The sequence below is a fragment of the Stegodyphus dumicola genome, chromosome 10 (genome assembly GCF_044657685.1).
Source record: "Stegodyphus dumicola isolate Sdum_Otavi_A_Nest chromosome 10, ASM4465768v1".
NCBI lineage: Eukaryota > Metazoa > Arthropoda > Arachnida > Araneae > Eresidae > Stegodyphus > Stegodyphus dumicola.
In genome coordinates, this window is record NC_140777.1 from 90,237,717 (window position 1) to 90,257,770 (window position 20,054).

A 20,054-nucleotide genomic window follows, 5' to 3' on the forward strand; every position below is an offset into this window, starting at 1 on the left:
AAATATACTATGAAAAGGAAGAAGTCTTTATTCTGTCCGTATGAGATGTCGCACAAAAATCATCCAAATGGATTCAGATATGGACAAAATGGATATTTCCACTGAAATGTGATACTTGAAAATTTTCGTAATTATAATACTTCCTTTATATTGTAAAATGCAGTAATAAAATATTACCTAAATGGGAAATCTTAAATAGATGAGAATTAGTACCAGAATTCCACAGCTATACTTTTAAGAAGTGGTCGTAAAAAAAAGTGGTTCGCTGAGAACTTCGTTCTAAAAGTTCAAGCAATAACTAAAACATTTTCGAATAAATTGTGTGTGAAAACTGTATGTCCCGTCGTTCAAAAGTAGTGGACTGTAAATTCACTTGATGTTCCCTCAGTTTAGAACCCAAGAAACCTCAGAGTCATAATGTTGACCGAAACTACTTTATTGGCTTTCAAACATTAAGTTGGCTGAGGAACGGCGAAGAACACTTTGACACCTCTGACTTCAGTAGCGGCTCACCAAGTAAACTCGGGAGAACCTCTGCTTAGTTGAAACTCACAGCAAATTAAAAGCTCTAAACCCGAGCTTTACGATCCTAACAAATTTGTGTCTGCGCCTCTCCCCGGTACAAAGAGAGAAATACAATTTGCGTAACATAGAACTAAAATATTTAATCCTTTGCGGCGCACTGTACGTTAAAGTCGGAATTTCAGCAAGAAACGTTGTATTCAGTCTATTTAGTCCTAAATAAGTATACAGGTAAAATTTTGTAAAAATTGCACTTACCGTTTTAATTCAGTGGGTGTTCCATGAGGTGGAACACTGCGCCGCCAGAGCTTTGAAAAGTGCGACTAAGCGAGCATTGCAGTGAAGCACGAAAATGAGTAGAAGCGTTTGCATAAGAATGAAAAAACTCTGTATTATGGCTGTATACATGGTTTCCTGGATATACACAATATTCTTGAATATATACGGATAAATGAGATACATATCTACATACACAAGTCCTATATACAAAAATGTTTATAAATTTTCCTATTTCTTATCTTCGTGAAATTGTTCAAAGCAAGTCACACCTTTTTGATGGAAGCACAAACCAACTAAGATTAAAATAATTAACTACGATTAATATTAACAAAAAAGAAAAATAAGCTTATAATATATAGATACACGAAAAATATCTACACAATTATTGAAAATAAACGGGAATGAGACTAAAAAGGCAGCAAAAATTTCGCGTAGGTCTAAGTAAAGATGAGTCAAGCTACTAATGAAATTCCCGCCTAAAAACTACCCCCAAAAATTTCGAGATGCCAATATTAATGCTTTCATAACACAAAAACCACCTCGCCCCTCAATGCTGCTTTGTTTGAATTCATTCCCTCCCCAAAAAAAATCAACAGAAAACGAAAACAACGGATGTTCTCTCCTAAGAGCACACATGTTCTGATTAGTAACAGCATGAGATTGCTAAAGGCGCAGTGTTCCCGCTAATGGAACACCTGGTTTTATTCAATGATTCTGCGTATGATTTTTGTATGAAAGATTAAAAAAATAATTTGGAGTACAGCCAGCAAAATTATGCCTATTTTTCTCCAAATAAAATTTTTATATCATTAAAAAAATAGAGAAAATTACTTGAAAAAATGGATTTTAATAACACATAATAAATTAACGTTATGTGTCTCCTTGTGATATGCTGCTATCTACGGTTTAAAAAGAAAAGTTCAAAGTATATTATAAAAGCATTTTTATCTATTTACGGTTGAATTTAGAGGCTTTCGAAGCGATTCAATTTGGGTGTTCCATGTAGTGGCACACTGAGACACAGAAGCTTAACCATATTTTAGAATCATTTATAAAAATATATAAATGTAAAGTTAAATATAAAATATTCGTTTCAAAGCGATCGTTGACGATTCCATATCTCTTTAGTCTTCCGTTGATGCGGTCATCTTAGAGAGACATTGTGAAAAACCTATATTTACTTATTTTCTCAGAAACATCGGTCATCTTAGGATGGTAATCGACAAGAGGATTTATTGTACCTATATTTTCTTTTTGTAAAATTCTGCGTTTACATTTTCTAGATCTAAATTTAAATTTGATCTTTCTCAAAAAAATAGTGTGAAAATGAATGCATTTCCGTTAATAATCTATTCCGTTAATAACTCTATCTGGCTTTAGGGGTCCAGAGGTAAAGTCGTTGAACGCTGGTAGCTAGACCCAGCACAAAAACACGCTGCTTGAGAATTTTGTGGTTTTTCTAATGTGTAATGTGCGTACGAAACTTTTCCTGAGAAAGTCCTCCCCAAACGCTTCCTTCCCCTTAGGAAAAGAGCCCTAACGTGCTCTTCCAATAATCCAATAAATATAAATACGGTACTGAAATATTACGTAGTTCATCCTGACTTGTGTCATCACAACTAACGAATCGCAACATGCAAAGGATACTTATATAAAAGGATTACTTTGAAGAAGCTGAAGGAAAAAGAACAAAAGAAGTCTTAATTTTATTCAAAGAACATAATATTAGAAATTTCAGACATGCATAAAACTTTTAAATACATTTAATCTAAAATAAATGCTCCTTTTCCCTTTTTTAATTTTTTAAAAATATATTGTTCATGAAGAACTGCCAATACAACTTTATGAAATGACTTAATTAAATAATAACGTTTAATAGTTAAGTAAATAAATTTAAAATTCTCTTAAAATAAAAATTAAATACTGCGTAGTACTCCCATACGTATCATTAATTTTCTACTTCCTTTCAACTTTTCAATGCAAGAGTTCCTTCTTGGATTTTTAGCAAAAAATTATTAAAGGAAATATATGAAATATAGAGGTAAAAATATTCCTCATTCTTACTCGCACCTATAATTCATTACTCGAATACGCACCAGCACCTTTTAAATGTAGAAAAGATATATCTGCAGAATAATCGTCATGCGATTATTTTATTTACTCTCTTTTATAGGAATATATTTTCCACGACGATATTTTTAAACTGCGAAGTTTTGGAACCTCTTTCTGTTCTTCGTCGATGTTTTGTACCACGATTGTTTTCTTCGATGATGTTTTAGACTTACGATATGTTTTCCTGCCTTCTTTTCTCCCACATGTTTTCTACAACGAAGTTTCCCTCTTACGTTGTTTTCTCCGCTACGTTTTCGTCCGCGATGTCTTCGTCGGACCTCCTAGAATTCACTCGCAAGCAAGCGAAATAATCGTTCCATTTAGACTCTTGTCCTTCGACAAAATAATACCTGGCCCATTATGGATTAATGCAAATGTACAGAGACGTATAAGATTATGGGGTTCATTTAAAAATGACTTTTCAGTCCACTTTCATATTAGTTTGATTACCATTAAAAAAGAACATGAGAAAGGTGTCTAAAAATTTGCGTCTTATACTTAGGAATTTTTGAATAAGATTACAATCAATTTTTTTTTTCTTATGGTTGGCACTTGCCTATGTCGGCATCGTCCTGCCCTAAGGCCAGATCGGTAGTCTCTTTATCATGGAGGCGCCTAGTAGGCGGGACATCATTGCCTCCTATGAAGGGACAGACAATTTTACATCCATGCCTTCTCCGGGATTCGAACCTGAGCCCTACGGTATCGCACTCAGGTTTCCCTAACCTCCATAACGCTAAAAAAAGGCTTGCAGCTACAGATTTGATTTTATTCATGATTTATCATTATAGTCGTTAGAATATTTTATTCTCACAATTAAATATTGTTTTTTTTTTTTTTTTTTTTTTTTTTTTTTAGCTTGCACAACGAGTTTTTCCAGCATCAAAGCGGTTGCGCACATTGATTACAGACATGTTGTTTAAAAAAATAAAATTTACGAAAAAAAAATGCAGATCAATTTTTTAACAGTGGGAATCAATTTTTCGTAACTATTTCAGTAGTGTCAGTTAATTCAGACTTGTAGAGATTAATATTCAAATATTAAAACTGAGACTCGGTCTTTCAGAAAGCCTCACAAGTACTTTCTCTCTTTCCATAACAATGTATGTTATTGTCGTTATGATTGATCAATACCAGTATTGATCACCGATAATTTTTAAGAAAATCTGTGATAACGCTTTACCGACTTTTAAACAAAGGAATGAAGCTTATACAGGGTGAGCTGTCAAGTACTTCAGAAACTGTGTTCTTAAACGTTTAAAAATATTTCATATCTTTTAATGAAATACATCTGACACTGAAGCATGTCTCCATTCGATGATGCCACCGATGCTTGAAATTATATTCACAGTTTCAGCATGTTTATAATAAAAATTGTAACCAATGTGCTACTCACTAGTTTTCTCATATACTCCTGCGCTTTATGTACTTTAAAATTACAAACGGCTACAACTGTGTCTCTGTTCACCTTGTTTATTTAATCAAACTACTTTGTCTTTAACTGACAGAGTGTTGGCTTTATAGTAATATATACTTATCACACTTCTGCTGCTTTGTTTTGTGTTTAAAATGTTTCTTCAGTTTTATTTGGACCGTAAACGCTTCAAGAAAGTAATTCAGAAATCTGATTTAGAATGTGCGTGTTGATGATTGACTGATTCAGATTCTTGATTATTTTCTGATTAGATCTCATTTGCGTCTGCAAAAAGTGCCAATAATTAGGTAATAAATCTATGCAGACTTTTCGTCAGAACTCGTTGGTATGCAAGTAAATAAAATGCTTACACAAATGAATAAAATACTCCTCATATTACCATTTCGACGTTTCATATACAGATAATTTGACTAAAACCTGATAATAATTTATATTTTCTCTCTCATTGTAATGTTTCTTTATACTTTTATAAACGTTCTTCCAAATAAATGTTTCCACAAAATTATTACAATAGGTTCTCAAGCATTACCCTCTTAACCTTCTAAAACCGGGCCGAAATTCTCATATTATAGCTTTCAGACCAGCGCAATCCGAAACAGTTTTGCCCCCTCTTTGACATTTTCCTAATGAGAAAAGTCGTCAGTTCCCCTCCATGGATGAAGTAAAATTTACATGTTTGTCGGACGCCTACGTCCCATAGTAGAGGAGTTGCTAGATTTGCAATTTTTTCGATGATTATTTTGCTTTCATATTTAAGTGAAAGCAAAATTCTAAATAAATAGTGCATAAATAAATGTGCAGTAATAAATAGTGCATAAATAAAAAACTGGATGCATATCCAGTGCACACTTTATTTAGAACAAAATGTATGCAATGTTTATATTTCATTCACTATTTCTAATCAATCTCGTAAATAATTTGTGAATTTTTTAACTTTGTTTTCACTCTTCATTTATATTCGCGTATTTTCGTATTAGAAATTAGCAAGCGAGAACAAAATTTAACAAAATATAGTAAATACAGACTAGATCTGTAAGTCTGCAGGCCGGAATGCGATTTTTAATAACATATTTTCATTAATAAAATAATGGTAATGACTAATTTAATGAAATAATAATAATAATATGTATTACCATTAGATGATTAGAATGAGATTCAATACAAATAGATTTTGAGATGAACTTACAGCAATAATAAAGCTTTACATAACAATAACAGAGATTTAAATCTGCTTTTTTCGATAATTTTGTTATTATAATATAAAAATCAAAATCCGAGATACATTGGTTGCGTTTAATAATTAATTTTAACAAATATTACATTGGACTATCAGGCAAAGAAGGTATATCTTTAACGAGAATTTTTCTTTGTAAAATTGGCTTTTGTTTATGTTAGCCGAGAAAAAAATTCGTGACTTATACATGCAATCATCAAAAGAATTTTGAGAACAGTTTTAAATGTTCATGAAGAATTAATTATACGTCAATTTCTTTCCATAGGTAGAAATTTCGTCTAAAACTATCGTTATATCCAAAAGTTGAAGTCTATTTCATTTTCAACGAATATTCTATTTGCACATAATATATTTTCCAATTTATTTTAGAAAGAGTAATCTTTCACGTTTTCAAAAGAATAAGGAAATATTGGGTGTTGATACCATGTAGTAAATTTGTTTTTTATATTTCTTCCAGTAATGAAAACGATTACCCTGCAATATTTTCAAAGCAAAATTAAGAAAACCGTTTACGCCAAATTGTGCATAAAGTATCTTCTCGTGTATATTTTTATTTAAAGTGTGGAATTTTCTCTTTGAAAATATCAAAAATCATGAAGAGCAAAATTAATTCATGAGAAATAACTTTGAAATGCAATAATTCCATTGTAATATGACATAGTGGATAAAAGTGCAATACAGTTTATTTATTCACAAATAATCCCCCTCATATGCGTAATTTATGTACTGTCGATTGAGAAATATAGGTTAGTAAATTAAACCGGTTAATTCAATACTTTTCCTTTATCAATATTTTTACCTGCTCTTCAGGAAAGCGGTAAAGGTGGCTGAACACTTATAGCTCGCTTGGATTTGAATCCCGGATAAATAGTTGGAGTCATGGTTTTTGTGTAACGTAAATGCAAGCCAGCTTCTCTTAGAAAGTCCTCCGCGAAGACATAACTCCCCTTATACAGGTAATCTTTGGGTGCTTTGATGTAATTCAGTAAGCGAACAAATTAATCCAATCAATACCGAAGAACGGGTTGATTACATGTGGAGTTTTCCACCAGGAATGTAAATGCGAGCAATTTTCTCTTAAAAAGGTTTACACGAAAGCATCCATTCCCTTAAGCAGATAGCGTTCGCGTGCTTTTCCGTAATCCAATCCTAATTTTCATACATTTAGTAGTAAGTTGACATACACCTTATTACAGACAAAATAACAACTTTTTTAAGATATTTTTTTATCAACTTGTCTGAATTCTCTCTATCTTTTGAAGAGTATAAGAATTTCAGCAAATAAAACTGGCCAAAATTTTATAACATTTAACTGATGTTTTGATTCAGTTTAGAAGTAATGTGAGCTTTACTGATATTTAAATATTTTTTGGCAGATCTCATCCTAAAAGAGGGTGTAAAGATAAATTGATTTTATTTAATTTACAATCAATAAAAATCATTGAAAGCAATCACTGAATGAATGAAAATCAGAAAAACTATTATGCATACAATTGTCTCTTATTTATCTCCTGATAAATCAGACAAAATTGCCTGCATAATAGAAGCACTTTGAAAGAGTTGACAGTTCTTAAGGGTTTTATGCACTCCACAAAACAATGTCAAAATAAAATCTTATTATTCATAAGTATGAAAAGGAAGTAAACGAGTAAACGATAAAAACGGTTTTACCTATTTTCTAGAAGGGCATTAAATCTAAAATATTAATCTATTCTTATTTGTTATGATTAAAGAACATTAAATATGGTAAGCTTAAAGAGCGTGCAAAATCGCTGACGTTTTAATCATAGCAAAAGTCAGTACTAAAAAAAATAGCATTAAAATTATGAGACAGATTGAGAAAGAGATGGCCTCTATTTAATTTTCAAGTATATTGGCGCGAGACGAAACCTGCGGTTTTTGCCAAAATGTAGCTAAACTGATAAGAAGAGGGAAATAATGCGTAGCCAGCGGCTACTCTGAGCAGCGACAATGGACCACCCAAAGATCTACAGATAGGCGATTCTCTAAAATGGGGAGGGCATGGATGGTACGACAGTTGTACCGATGCCGGCGTCTGAGAAAGTCATTCTCCTTGTACAACTGCTGTACCAGCCGGCTTCGAGAGGTTAATCGCATTTACGTTTACTCGGCTGGAGAACTCAGTAAAGGACTTCTTACCACAATGCCCACAGTTGGATAATCTTCGGTTTCTGGCAAGTACTATCTTAGCTATTAAAAGGCAGCAGACCAACAATAAAGTGCTATTCACATTCAATGTTCGCATGTTTAGCTATTGTCTATTTTGCCTTTCTGCTCACTTTTCGAATATTTGATTTTGAGTGAAACGATCGTTAAGATAGTAGGTGCTTTGAAATTTATAATCATTCATCCTTTGGTATTTAATTAGGAAAATTCTCATCGGAAGACTCAGTGTGAAAGTAATTCAGCGAACAGGGAAGTACTGCTATATGCGGTAGAATTACATTTGCATAAAGGTATAAAACCGGCCCTTTAAAAGAGCTTCAACGTTTTCATATGAACGTGTATTTCTGTTGAAATTCAACTAGTTGCATAAGCACAAATCTTCATAATTTATTTTGAGATGGTGGAAAAACAGTGCTGACGTGTTATCAAGCTAAAAAAAAAAAAAAAAGGAGGACTGTGCTATATCTCCCGTTCTACTGGGCCGATTGACAAAACTCAAACTGCGTTTTTCATGTCTCGAAAGCGCGACTTAGGAATATATTAGATTTATACATAGCACTATTCTAACGTAGGAATCTAACATAGGCATGTGTTGAAATCTTACTCCAGCTTTGGATTAGCGTGAAACGTGATTGTTTACAAGCTCTTTTGCGATTTCTAAATTTCTTTTGACTTTTTTGAAGGTGTTTTTATTATAACATTGCAGTTTTTGTTTAGTATTTTTATCACCTGATAATTATGGAAAATTGTGAGGAAGATGTAAAAAATAAAAGATCTTATATTCATCGACCAAAGAAAAGAAAGTTCCAGGGAAATCAGCATAATGATACAATGAATAAGAAGTGTGGTGTCAGTTCTTCGTTTAAAAAATTAAATAGTGACACTGTTTTGCCACCAAGAGATAAAGATAACTTTAGAGCCTAATTTTAGTGGTTATAGACTATTTGATTTGGATATCCTATTTCAATGTATTGAAAATAATTTATGTTGTAAAATTTGTAATGTTCATTTAAGTGAACTATTTCATCATGGTTTAAGCTCAAAATTTGAGTTACTATGCTCAAAGTGTTCATGTAAAAGAACTTTCAGAAACTCTAATATGATGGGTGTCCGAAAAAATATATCAGAGCTAAACAGAAGATTTACGTATGCAATGCGAACTCTTGGTCAAGGGAAAGCTGCTATGCAGAAATTCTGCTGCGTTATGGATCTCCCTCCTGTGATTGCACATCGTTCTTTCAAATTCGTCGTTAAATGTGACTGTAAGTGGAGACGGTACATGGAAGACTCGAGGACATACGTCTTTGGTTGGAGTCTGTTCCGTAATAGGGTCAGAAAGCAACACAGTAATCGATACAGAAATACTGTCTTTATATTTCAAAGGTTGCGAGTCATTTCTAGGAAATGGCGTAAGTGAACACAAGGTCTGTTTGGAGAATCATGCTGGTCCTTCAGGAAAAATGGAAATGAATGGAAAGATAAACAATTTTTCATGTTCCATGGAAAAAAGAGGTGTAAAATATACTTCTTATATTGGTGACGGTATCAGGTTCAATGTTCTGTCTTACTTTCTTCGGGAACATGCAAGGACCTGACTCGGAACAGAGAGCTTACTAAAGCTATGTTCAATAACTGTGGGAAGTAGACAGGATACACAAGAAGGGTATACAAAACCCTTTGTTTTTCTCTCTTTACAATAATTTCCGTACTTCGGAATACAAAGACCCACTACTTGTGGTCTAAACGTAAGAATATAAAAATATTTAACTAAACTCTAACTTAACTTTGGTATAATAAACGTGGAAGATTGGCCTTATATTAACAGGAAGCCGTATGTAGTACACAGAACTGTTAACACTATAATACGTTTAAAAATTATCACGAGGATTAAACCTCTGGCCTGGAAGGCAACCAGCAACTGAGTAAAACTTCTAAGGTTAGCGGCCTGCTTCGACTAACTCCATCCTCTCTCTCGCTTGGCAAAAAGCCACAACTTAAGTACTTGGCGTTCGACAGACAAATTTTGCATAAATAAGTTAACGCTTTTAATTCTGGCCGGAAGTAGAAAATAAGAAGTGATAGTAAAGATTTAAAATAAAATAAACGTTAGTAAAACTTAAGATCCTTACATAGGTGATGCAAAACCATTTGCAGGTATCACTGACGCCAAACCATATGGTTCATTAAATATAGAAAAATTTGAGTGTGTTGGACATATTCAAAAACGAATGGGAATATGGCTACGCAAATTAAAACTTGAAAGAGAAAAAGTAAAATTAAATGACGGTAAAATCTGCCTGGGAAAGGGAGACCAACAGATAAGTTAATAAATGAAATAACTTCGTATTATGGTAATGCGATTAGAGAATATAATGAGTCTGTTAGTGATATGAGAAAAGCCATTTGGGCAATTTACTACCAGAAAATATCGAGTGATGAAAAGCCGATTCATGACGTTTGTCCTACAAATGAAACCACATGGTGCAAATACAATATAGCTAAGCAAAATAAAGCTGATTATAAGCATATAAATTCTGAACCAGTCGCTGTAATGGAGGCAATAAAGCCAGTTTTTATAGATTTGTCACAACCTTCGTAATTGAGACGTTGCCTTGGCGGCAAAACACAAAATAATAATGAATCATTTAATTCCTTAATTTGGAAATTTTGTCCAAAGACATGTCGTGCTGGTAACAGGATAGTTCAAATTGCTGGAAATGAAGCAGTAATTGCTTTTAACGAAAGGTCTGTTGGTAGACATTCTGTAATGAATGAGCTACAGCTTTTTAGAATTAAGTTTTCTATTGAAGGATTTTTACAACTTGATAACAAGAGAATAGATAACGCAGAAAAGAAAGGCTTGTCAGAAACAAAACAACAGCGTAACCTTGAAAGGCAGCAAAAAATGTAAGAAGTGCAGGCCTCCATAAAAATGATGGGGATGTTTATTGTGCTGGTGCGTTTTAATTTGTAAATAAAATTTTAGCAGTTTAGCATACAATTTGAAGTAAGTCGTAAAAGATTTTTTCACCCATGTTAAATAATATGTATATTATACAATATAATACATATCATATGCTTAAATGCTTGAGTTTATTTAACTAAAGTGGTTATGTAAAAATAAATTTTTGTGCAAATATGCCACATGTATTTTAATATACGGCTATCATTCTGTCATGGTAATGTATATAGCAAGGTAAATTTAACGTGTTTCATACTAACAAAAGCTTCTGCAATTTATTAGGATTTATACTTTCTAAATATATTTTGAAAATAAATATACTATGCACTTTATTATTAGAAAGTTATATACTTAAGTATTGATATTAAAACTCAAATTTCTTAAAATATGGTTTTTTACAGTTGTATACATAGCATTTAAAGTATGCTAAAGTTACATTGTGGAAGAACTATTAAATGTTTTATATGTTTGATATACAGTAATATATTACAGAGAACTTTAAGACATTTGGCTATAAGTAAATTCTTATTTGTAAAGAAGTTTTAGTTTTATCATTCTTAGTCGATATGTTATACTTCAATGAATGTAGCAGTTTAGCATACAATTTCAAATAAGTCGTAAAGGTTTTTTCCCACCTATGTTTAAATAATATTGCATAATATGATACATATCATATTCTTAAATGCTTGAAAGTACTTAAGTGATGTGGTTATGTAAAAATAAATTATTTGTTCAAATAAGCTACACGTATTTTAATACACGGCTATCATTCTGTCATGGTATTTTATAGCCCCGTTCACAAGAGTAGATTCGAGCGGTGGTGAAAACCGGTTCTTCCAACTTGTCCCATTCACATGGCGAAAAAGCATTAACTGCTTCTCCGAAGGAAGGTAGAATACTCCTACCTCTATGGAGCAAGGCAAATGGGGATATTTCCCATGCTGCATTGCGCGAATCCGCGGTTAATTTGTAAACAACATGGCTGACGTTCAGTTGACTGCTCGGTGGACTGTCAGCGAAACAATCGCTTTAATTGAAATCTGGGGGTGCGATAGCATCCAGAAAAAATTGGATGGAACAGTACGCGATACTGAAATTTATAGACAAATACAGAAAGAATTATCTGATGCTGGCTATTCCAGAAATACGGTTCAGATTAAAACAAAAGTAAAAGCGCTGAGACGAGAATATCGACTGCAGCGAGATAAATTAAGACTGTCTGGAGCTGGTGGAAAAATTACTTTTCGATTTTATCATGAAATGGATAAAGTTCTAGGTTCCAGAGATGCCTCGAATCCCGGCCTGATAACGGAAACTGAGATTCTTGGATTGGAAGAGTCAGGTAAGAAAACTCATTTTATTAATACAGTTTGTTTTTAAAAATGTGCTAGAAATCGTTATATTGCTTTTAAATATATGTTTTAGAAAAGTGCTCGGACTCACCCCTTCTCCAAAAACAAAGGCAAAAATTTAAATTTACCAAACTTGAAATATCAACATGATTTTCAAACAGATGTTTGCCTACTTTTTCCTTATACTGCACATTTTTCTGAGATAAGAAGTACCGAGTTTAAGCATAAATATTGTTTCTTTTGAATGTAAGAATCATGGTATAAAATTCTTGGAACATTTATTCCATCACAAAAAACAAAATCCATTTCATTTGTTTGACTTTTAAAAATATATTTAATCATCTTGGTCATGGTATTTTGTAGTGCTAATTAATTTGTCTTCATTTTTTGATTATTTTTAGCCTAATTTTTTTTCTTCATGGATTTTGCATTTCCAATTTCATTTGTTGATTTAAAGATATATTTGGCTTGCAAATTTTATATTTCATTTCTTGCTACATACTTTCAGTGATTTCAATGTTTTCAATATTTAAAGAAAATTAAACATGCTGTAACATATTCCATAGTAGCCTTTAAAAAATGTTTAATTATTTTGCACACTAAATTTTTCTGCCAGTGATAATCAAATTCAATTTGAAAGCTCAATTATTTTCTCATCATAATTTTTCTTTAGTAGCTCAGTACATTTCAGCCACATGGTGAATTTGATTGCTTCTTTCCATGATATCATTCAAATCCATAATTTTAATTTCTTTGGCAAAGTGAAATAGTTTCTAAAAAATTGCTCAAATTTCACTTCTGGAAGGGTTTTTTTATAAGCAAATTTATCATTGAGAAATTCGCATACTAACTTAACTAATGCTGAAAACATTATCACTTATTTTATATCAGATGTTAGGCTTATAGGCTTAGGTCTTGCTAAACTATATCCTGTAAGGACTTTAGGATTTGAATATATTTTATGACCATTAACCTTAATTTGAAATAACTTTTATCATTCCCTGTCACTGAAATGTATATTTCTAAGCTGTAACTATATCCCCATTATAAAAGTATTGTCTGGACTGCTTTGTTATGTAAAATGAGATTGTAATTAACAATCCCTGTTAAGTGGAGTATGGCTATATGTTTTGAAATAGTGGCCGATCACTTTTGTGAAATATATGATTATTTATTTCTGATATTTATAAACTGAATTAGAGATGAAATTTAGTAAAGAAGAATGCCATATAATCAGATCAGACCTTCAGTGGTAATGATACAAAATATTCCTCATTCAAAATGAATATCAAATATTTTTCATTTAATAGCAAAAATTAGCTATTTTGTAGAAATTCCTATACAGTGTTTTATAAAACACCTTTTTTAAAGGAATTATATATAATGTATATGACTCTGCTGTAATGAATTTAATGCTTTCAGATTTCAATTGCAATGTATTATATAAGATGAAGAGAAGTTTAATTTTATTCATGGTTCTTCTTTCCCTTTTATAGTTCCATCTGAAATGTTGAATACTTCCGAAGAAAGTTTTGTGGTAGCTTTTGATGCACATGAAAAGTAAGTTAAATGCATAAATATCTTAAATTCTGTAATATTATATAAAACAGTTTTTGATCACAGTCAACAGACATAATTAGTTTAATGAAAAGCTCTTTTACAAACTTATTAATTATATTGCATAAAACATATTATTGTTTAATATTAAGATCAATTTAATCAATACATATGCTTCTGTTATTATTAGTGTAAGCAATTACAAAATTTAAAACATAATTTGGCTGAAATTCAGCTGTACCTCTACAGTATAAAAATAATTTATAAAGGTACTTTTCCGTTTCGCCGGCGCAAATCTCGCCAAGCAGACTTTATTGGCTACAACATACAGTATACACATAAAAAATATTTAAAAAATTTTAGAATGAATTATTTTCACACTTTAAGGAAAATTGATGAATTTAACCCTTAATTTTGCCTTTTCTATATTTTCGCCCTCGGTTGAGCGGTGTGATTGCATCCTAATTGATTTAATTACCGCGTATGGTCTTAGAGCATAAAATTTAACTATCTTGTAAAATTCTGTGTAATTGTATGCCAGTATTGAACGAAACAATCAATTTGATAAGAAAAGGCTGCGACATGTTTTGAAAATGAAGCCTAAAAGGTTACCAGCGAAGATATTTCGTTTGGCATCAGTTGTACCCTTACTGGCGACTTTATCGTTTGCGCCGGCAAAACGGAAAAGTGCCTTCTTTTTATATTCCTGATCTGTAATCATGCTATATTAAATTATTATCAGAAGACATAAACAACATATTGTTCATAATGTTTCTCTCAAAATATGCATGTTATTTTAAGTGATATTTCAAAATATGTATGCAGAATTTTAAACCATTTTATATTTTAAATTTCAGTATGGATCATCAAGGAACTGAAATGTATGAACAGTCACAAGAGTGTTCGCCAATTCCTCCAACTCCTAGTTCACATTTTTGTAAGTTATATTTCATTATTTACAAAAATAGCTAAAGCACTAAAGAACCAGTGCAGACATCACTACCCCTGTTGAGTGAAGGTTCTCTTCAAATGTTTATAGCAAAATTTAATTAATTGCATTTCAATTACTCATTATTATGTTTGTTTATGGTGATGAGGCAGGTAATATTAAAAAGTATGATGCTGCACAATATTTAATTCTTCATGAATCATATTATTTCTTAGATATCATGGCATGCTTGCAATCTTTTTAAGAACATATAGTTTACAAGGCCTTTCAATTAGTTCTAGACAAATATGCTAAGACAGGGTAGATATATTATAACATGTGACATAGAATAGATTATAAATGAGTAATTTTGGCCCACCAGCGGCCGAGCGGTAAAGTCGCTGAACACTGGTAGTTCGGTCTGAGGTTCGAATCCCGCGAACGGGCTGGCTGCATGGGCGTTTTCGTGGTTTTCCCCATGTGTAACGTGTATACGAGCCAGTTTCCCTTAGAAAGTCCTCTACGAAGGCACCCCTCCCCTTAGGCAGATAGCCCTCGAGGCTTTGCCATAATCACACACACACACACATAAATGAGTAATTTGTTATCAAGAGATACAATACAGATATTTTGAAAAATTGAAGAGTTAAGCATTACACATTCAGAGCTTAGTTATAATAGATGTAATATATAGTTGCAATATGCATACTAATAATTTATAATCGATTTGCAGTATGTTATTTTTCTTGAAGCGATAGCACCCATTTTGAATTTAAAATTTCAGAAAAATGCCCAACCTTAAAATAACCGAGTAATGAAAAGCAGAGCAATACCATATAAAATTAGTGAATTTTGAGATAGATATTTATGGAATCTCTTGAATTGCATAACTTTTTCTATGCAACTAGTATCAATTTCCAGTTGAATTTTGTTAAAATTGAATTTGGTTTGTAGAATGTTTGAATATTGTAATTTTTATGGCAATGTGTATTATAAACAGTTTACTGTCTTGTTTCCACATTTGGTGAAATAAAATGTATGAAAAAAATATAAAAGGAAAATTTAAGTGTTTTACATAACATTTTCATATATTCATAAAATCAATGACTGATGAAGCCAGTCGTTGGTTTTATGAATATATGAATTCCTCTAATTTGTTTAGAAGCAGTTAAATAGTAGTAGACGCTAAATTTTAAATTAAATACCTAATGCTTTGCGAATGGCAATGCACTGGTATGCAGAAGATAAAAATATTTTTTATCTGGTTAGTACCAATACATTTATTTTAAATCACCAAGTTTACATTTGAGACCACCAAGATTACATTTGAGAAATAACTATCTTATTCAGCCAACCTGTAGCCCAGAGATTTTGAATTGCTCACTTTGTTAATCAAAAATTCCTTAAATTCACACAAAGCATGAAATAAATAAAAGGCATATCCAAAATCTGGGCTTTGAGGTACACGTGTTCTAGTCTAGTGGCACCACAATTTTTTTCTCAAATGCTAGAAAACAATTTCATTATTTATTAAAAGATATTATTACTTTTCTTTATATTTTATTATTTTTTCCTATTCATTCAGGTAATGCACTTTAGGGGAAAAAGGAATAAATTTCTGAATAATCTTTGCTTTGTATATTAGTATTTTTCAATGAAATGTATTTAAATATTTAATAATTTTTATATCTTTCTGTTACTTGACAGCTTCATTGAATGGGCAACGTTCTTCCCGGCGACGGAAGAAAAATCTGAAGGATGTGATAGAAAAAACCATTGAAACAACTGTAGATAAATTTCTGCAATTTGAAAGGGAAATGGAAGAGAAGATTTCTGAAGAAAATAGAGTCTTCAGAGAAAAATTGTTAGATATATTAGAAAAAATAGCGAATAAATAAATAATTTTTAACTTTGAATTATTATTTCTTGCTAAAATTCAGTTACTGTTCTATAAAGTTTGAAATCTTAAATTTTGACCATTGAACTTCAAGTTTTTATTTTATGAATCACTTTATGCAAATATATGTGCATATTTTAGATTTTTTTACAGAGTTATTTAAGTATTATGGTACGTGTTACGTACAATAAATGTAGTAGTCATAAATTAAATATTTTTATAAATAACAAAGTAAGGTGTTATGCCACAATTTATGTATGTTGTATAGGTGATAATTTTTTAATTCGAACATATATTTGCTGAACACAGTTTTCGTTTAATAGACGCCTAAACACTTTTGTAAAAATTTAAAACTTCTAATGCAAATTATACCAGGAATTCATTTAATTTATTAACCAAAATCAATAATTTGGTATATAAGAAAAATATGTACATTTAAAATTACAAGTTTTCACAAATTCTGCATTAGGAAATCTCGAACATCTGCTCCAGATACAAGACTGTCTAGCTTTCCAGTGAGGTTTTCTCCAGAAATCGACAGATTATCTTCTTCTAAAGATACATCTGAATTTTCGTCATCCAGTATCAGCCAGTCATCGAGGAATTCATCATCTAGTGTAATACATATGTTATGCATAAGACAGCATGCCAACACTTGTGATTTTACATTTTCAACATTACTGTCATTTTCTTTCAGAAGGCATCTCCATCTTCCCTTTAGCTGACCGAAAGCATGTTCTACATTAATGCGGGAAGTACTCAATTTCTTATTAAAAAGAGCTCTTTCGGCATTTAAATGACCTCTATGAGCCAATTTAGTAATGGGTATGCCACAAGAAATGGCTTTACATTGCCATTATGGTTTCTTAGCCTTATATTTGTAGGTGAAAAGAGTTTATTGCTTTGACCTGCTCTAAACAAATTGGAATTTCTTAATACTCGAGCATCATGGACCGAACCAGGCCATCCAACATTCAAATTTATAAAACGCAGTCTATCATCGACAACTGCTTGCAAAATTATGCTGAAGAACTGCTTTCGGCAAAAATAATCTTTCCCACACTTGTTTGGAGCTTTAATCGGGATGTAAGATCCATCTACAGCTCCACAGCAACCAGGTAATCCACCATTATCATAAAATCCCTGGGCTATCATTTGTAGGTCATCATTTTGTGGGAAAGTAATTTTGAATTCTTTGCTCAGTGCACTGCAGACTTCAGCAACAATAGTGCAAGCAGTAGAGCGAGCCACTCCAAATAAATTTGAAATGGTTCTTAGCTCTCCACAGGAACCTAACTTCGAAAGAGCTATTGCCACTCTTCTTTCTACAGATATAGGTTTTCTCACTACATGCTTTTTGACTAGTTGAGATCGCAACTTGCTGCAGATGTAGTTGAAAGTACTCCTATAAGATAAGAAATGAAACAAAACAGTTACTTTTATAAAAAATTCCTAAAACATATGAATAAAATAAAGCATACATTTTCACTTAAAAATTTGATTAGGGGATAACAGTTTAATGTACATCTGACTTTTTTGATTGCAAATTATGGCTGTTTTATTTTGGTTTTGCAAATTAAAACCAGAACTGTCTTGCTATTTTTGAACTCTTTCATGTCTATTAGTTGAGGGTGAAAAGCATTCTTAGCATCTCATTAAAAAGTATATGAAGTCTCTATTTGATATATTGATGAACCCAGTGCAATAGCAATTTGTTAAATCTAATGTTTTAGACAGAAAGATACATCTTTTTTAATTTAGGAACTCGAAAAATTTAATGAAGAAAAATCAAGGGTTAAATTTCATCAGTTCTAATTAGAATGCACTAGCGAAGTAAAGCACTACGGTTTTACATAATTTCTGAGTAAGCTATTCGTACGAATTGAAATAATTCTTGCATTTAAACTTTTATTCCAAATTAAGATTTAACTTGAAATTAATGTAGATAATTACTGAGAGAATTAGATTTTTGTAGCGTAGTTTACGTGAGATGAAATCACTTGGGGTGATACGAACCGGCGAATCAGGATGTTGAACCATGATAGCATAGTAAATTCTTAAATTAATGTCTTTTATTGTCTTTATTTAATATCTTAATTAATGTCTTTGTTGTTTTTATTTATTGGCTTTTTACAAAATTATAAACCATATTAGAATGTTTATGCCTTCAAAATAAAAAATTCTTAGAACTAATATTTGTTAACATTTTCTATGTGTATTCTCTATGTTGTCGCCAACAAAGTCTGCTTGGCGAGATTTCCGCCGGCGAAACGGAAAAGTACCGTCTAATTCTTTCTCTAATTTGATATAGTTGTATCCTAAACTAATATGGATATAACTAGTTATCATTAACTGTTCTGGTATAAAGTTATGATATTCAGCTGATTCTCGCTTTCGCATTGAAAAAGACTGAACTGGCTGACTTGATAAAATGCACTTCCTTTTTAAATTATTATTGAAACAATTTCAAATAAATAAGAAATTAGTTGCCAAAAATTTTGCACTAACTTAATATGTATCATACGTAATGATTTTAACTTAATTTGAAATTCTTGTTGAACATTCGCAATATCAAAATAATTTATGTTTGCTGGAGGACAATAACTGTAGTAAGAAATAAATCAAATATAACTGATTAACTATGAAAAGTTTCTTATGTTCAAAGGAGAAACAAAATGATACAGCTATAAAAAATTATTTACTTTTGTTAAATATTATAAATTTCAGGAACAGAAATGTTTCTGAAATTAAAAATAATAATAATAATAATAATAATAATAAAATTGAAAAAGTTTAGAAATTATCTTAAAAAAACATTCATGAATATATAAATCTCTTACTTAACTCTGTTTATTAATGGCAACTATTTTTTTTTTTTTCATTTTGCATCCCAGTGTACAGATTTCATGTATAGACATTACAATTACAATGAAATAATATACATTTGTGCAGTTTGTGTGCCTGATCTCAATGCACAGTTTCAACAAATAAGTATTCTCATATCCAAATAAGAATAGTCTCAAAGATCTCCTACCCCTCTTCCCTTATCCTTAATCCTCTTCAATGAATTTTCAGCGTGGCAATATTTTAAAGTATCCTACATGCATACTACACAGTTAACAGCACCCATACCAACCCGAGCCCAATGATATAACAGCCAGCATCCCTAAACACTTCTGTAATTATAATAGATCATTATTTAAAAAGAATGGCAGCCACTACATATGAATTAGGTTGCAATGAAGAAAACTTGGTTAATAGGAATTATTGAAATAATAATATGAAAAGTTAGTATATTTGATGAAGATGAGTGATCAATGAAACATTTTCAGAACTAAAATGAAGCAATTGCAGAAAATGTTCTTCACTGTTGAAGAGTTGAAAATGCAAATGATGTATTTGGATCAAAATTTCAAATGTATTCAAAGCCCAGATCTTATTGACAATGACTTGCAAAAGCATGAAGAGAAAATTAGCAAAAGAATGTTCAAATAATTCTACATAACTTTTGGTTAAATAAAGTAAAAAATTAATTCTTCTAATACATGAGAAAATATATAATTTTGAGCTTTTCATTTAACTTTCTTTA

General features: G+C 31.4%; 2 protein-coding genes across 2 annotated transcripts; one reads left to right on the top strand and one right to left on the bottom strand.

Annotated features, from left to right (window-relative positions):
* Positions 1-11,556: 11,556 nt before the first annotated feature.
* On the top strand, positions 11,557-16,466 carry LOC146995024 (uncharacterized). The gene is made up of 4 exons (XM_085825222.1): positions 11,557-12,073; positions 13,580-13,643; positions 14,498-14,577; positions 16,276-16,466. Exons 1-4 carry the CDS (start codon positions 11,710-11,712, stop codon positions 16,464-16,466), a joined length of 699 nt encoding a protein of 232 aa, XP_085681348.1. The 5' UTR covers positions 11,557-11,709.
* On the bottom strand, positions 16,276-19,595 carry LOC146995025 (uncharacterized). Its single transcript, XM_085825136.1, has 2 exons — positions 19,575-19,595; positions 16,276-17,917 (listed from the first exon to the last, which is right to left on the bottom strand). Exons 1-2 carry the CDS (start codon positions 19,593-19,595, stop codon positions 17,258-17,260), a joined length of 681 nt encoding a protein of 226 aa, XP_085681262.1. The 3' UTR covers positions 16,276-17,257.
* Between the last annotated feature and the right edge of the window lie 459 nt (positions 19,596-20,054).

Coding starts and splice junctions, on each gene's coding strand:
- LOC146995024 (XM_085825222.1), top strand. CDS start 11,710: ATGGCTGACGTTCAGTTGACTGCTCGGTGGACTGTCAGCGAAACAATC. Junction 13,644..14,497: donor GCTTTTGATGCACATGAAAA/GTAAGTTAAATG, acceptor TTTAAATTTCAG/TATGGATCATCAAGGAACTG. Junction 14,578..16,275: donor AACTCCTAGTTCACATTTTT/GTAAGTTATATT, acceptor GTTACTTGACAG/CTTCATTGAATGGGCAACGT.
- LOC146995025 (XM_085825136.1), bottom strand. CDS start 19,595: ATGGGTGCTGTTAACTGTGTA. Junction 17,918..19,574: donor TGGGTGCTGTTAACTGTGTA/GTATGCATGTAG, acceptor CATATGTTTTAG/GAATTTTTTATAAAAGTAAC.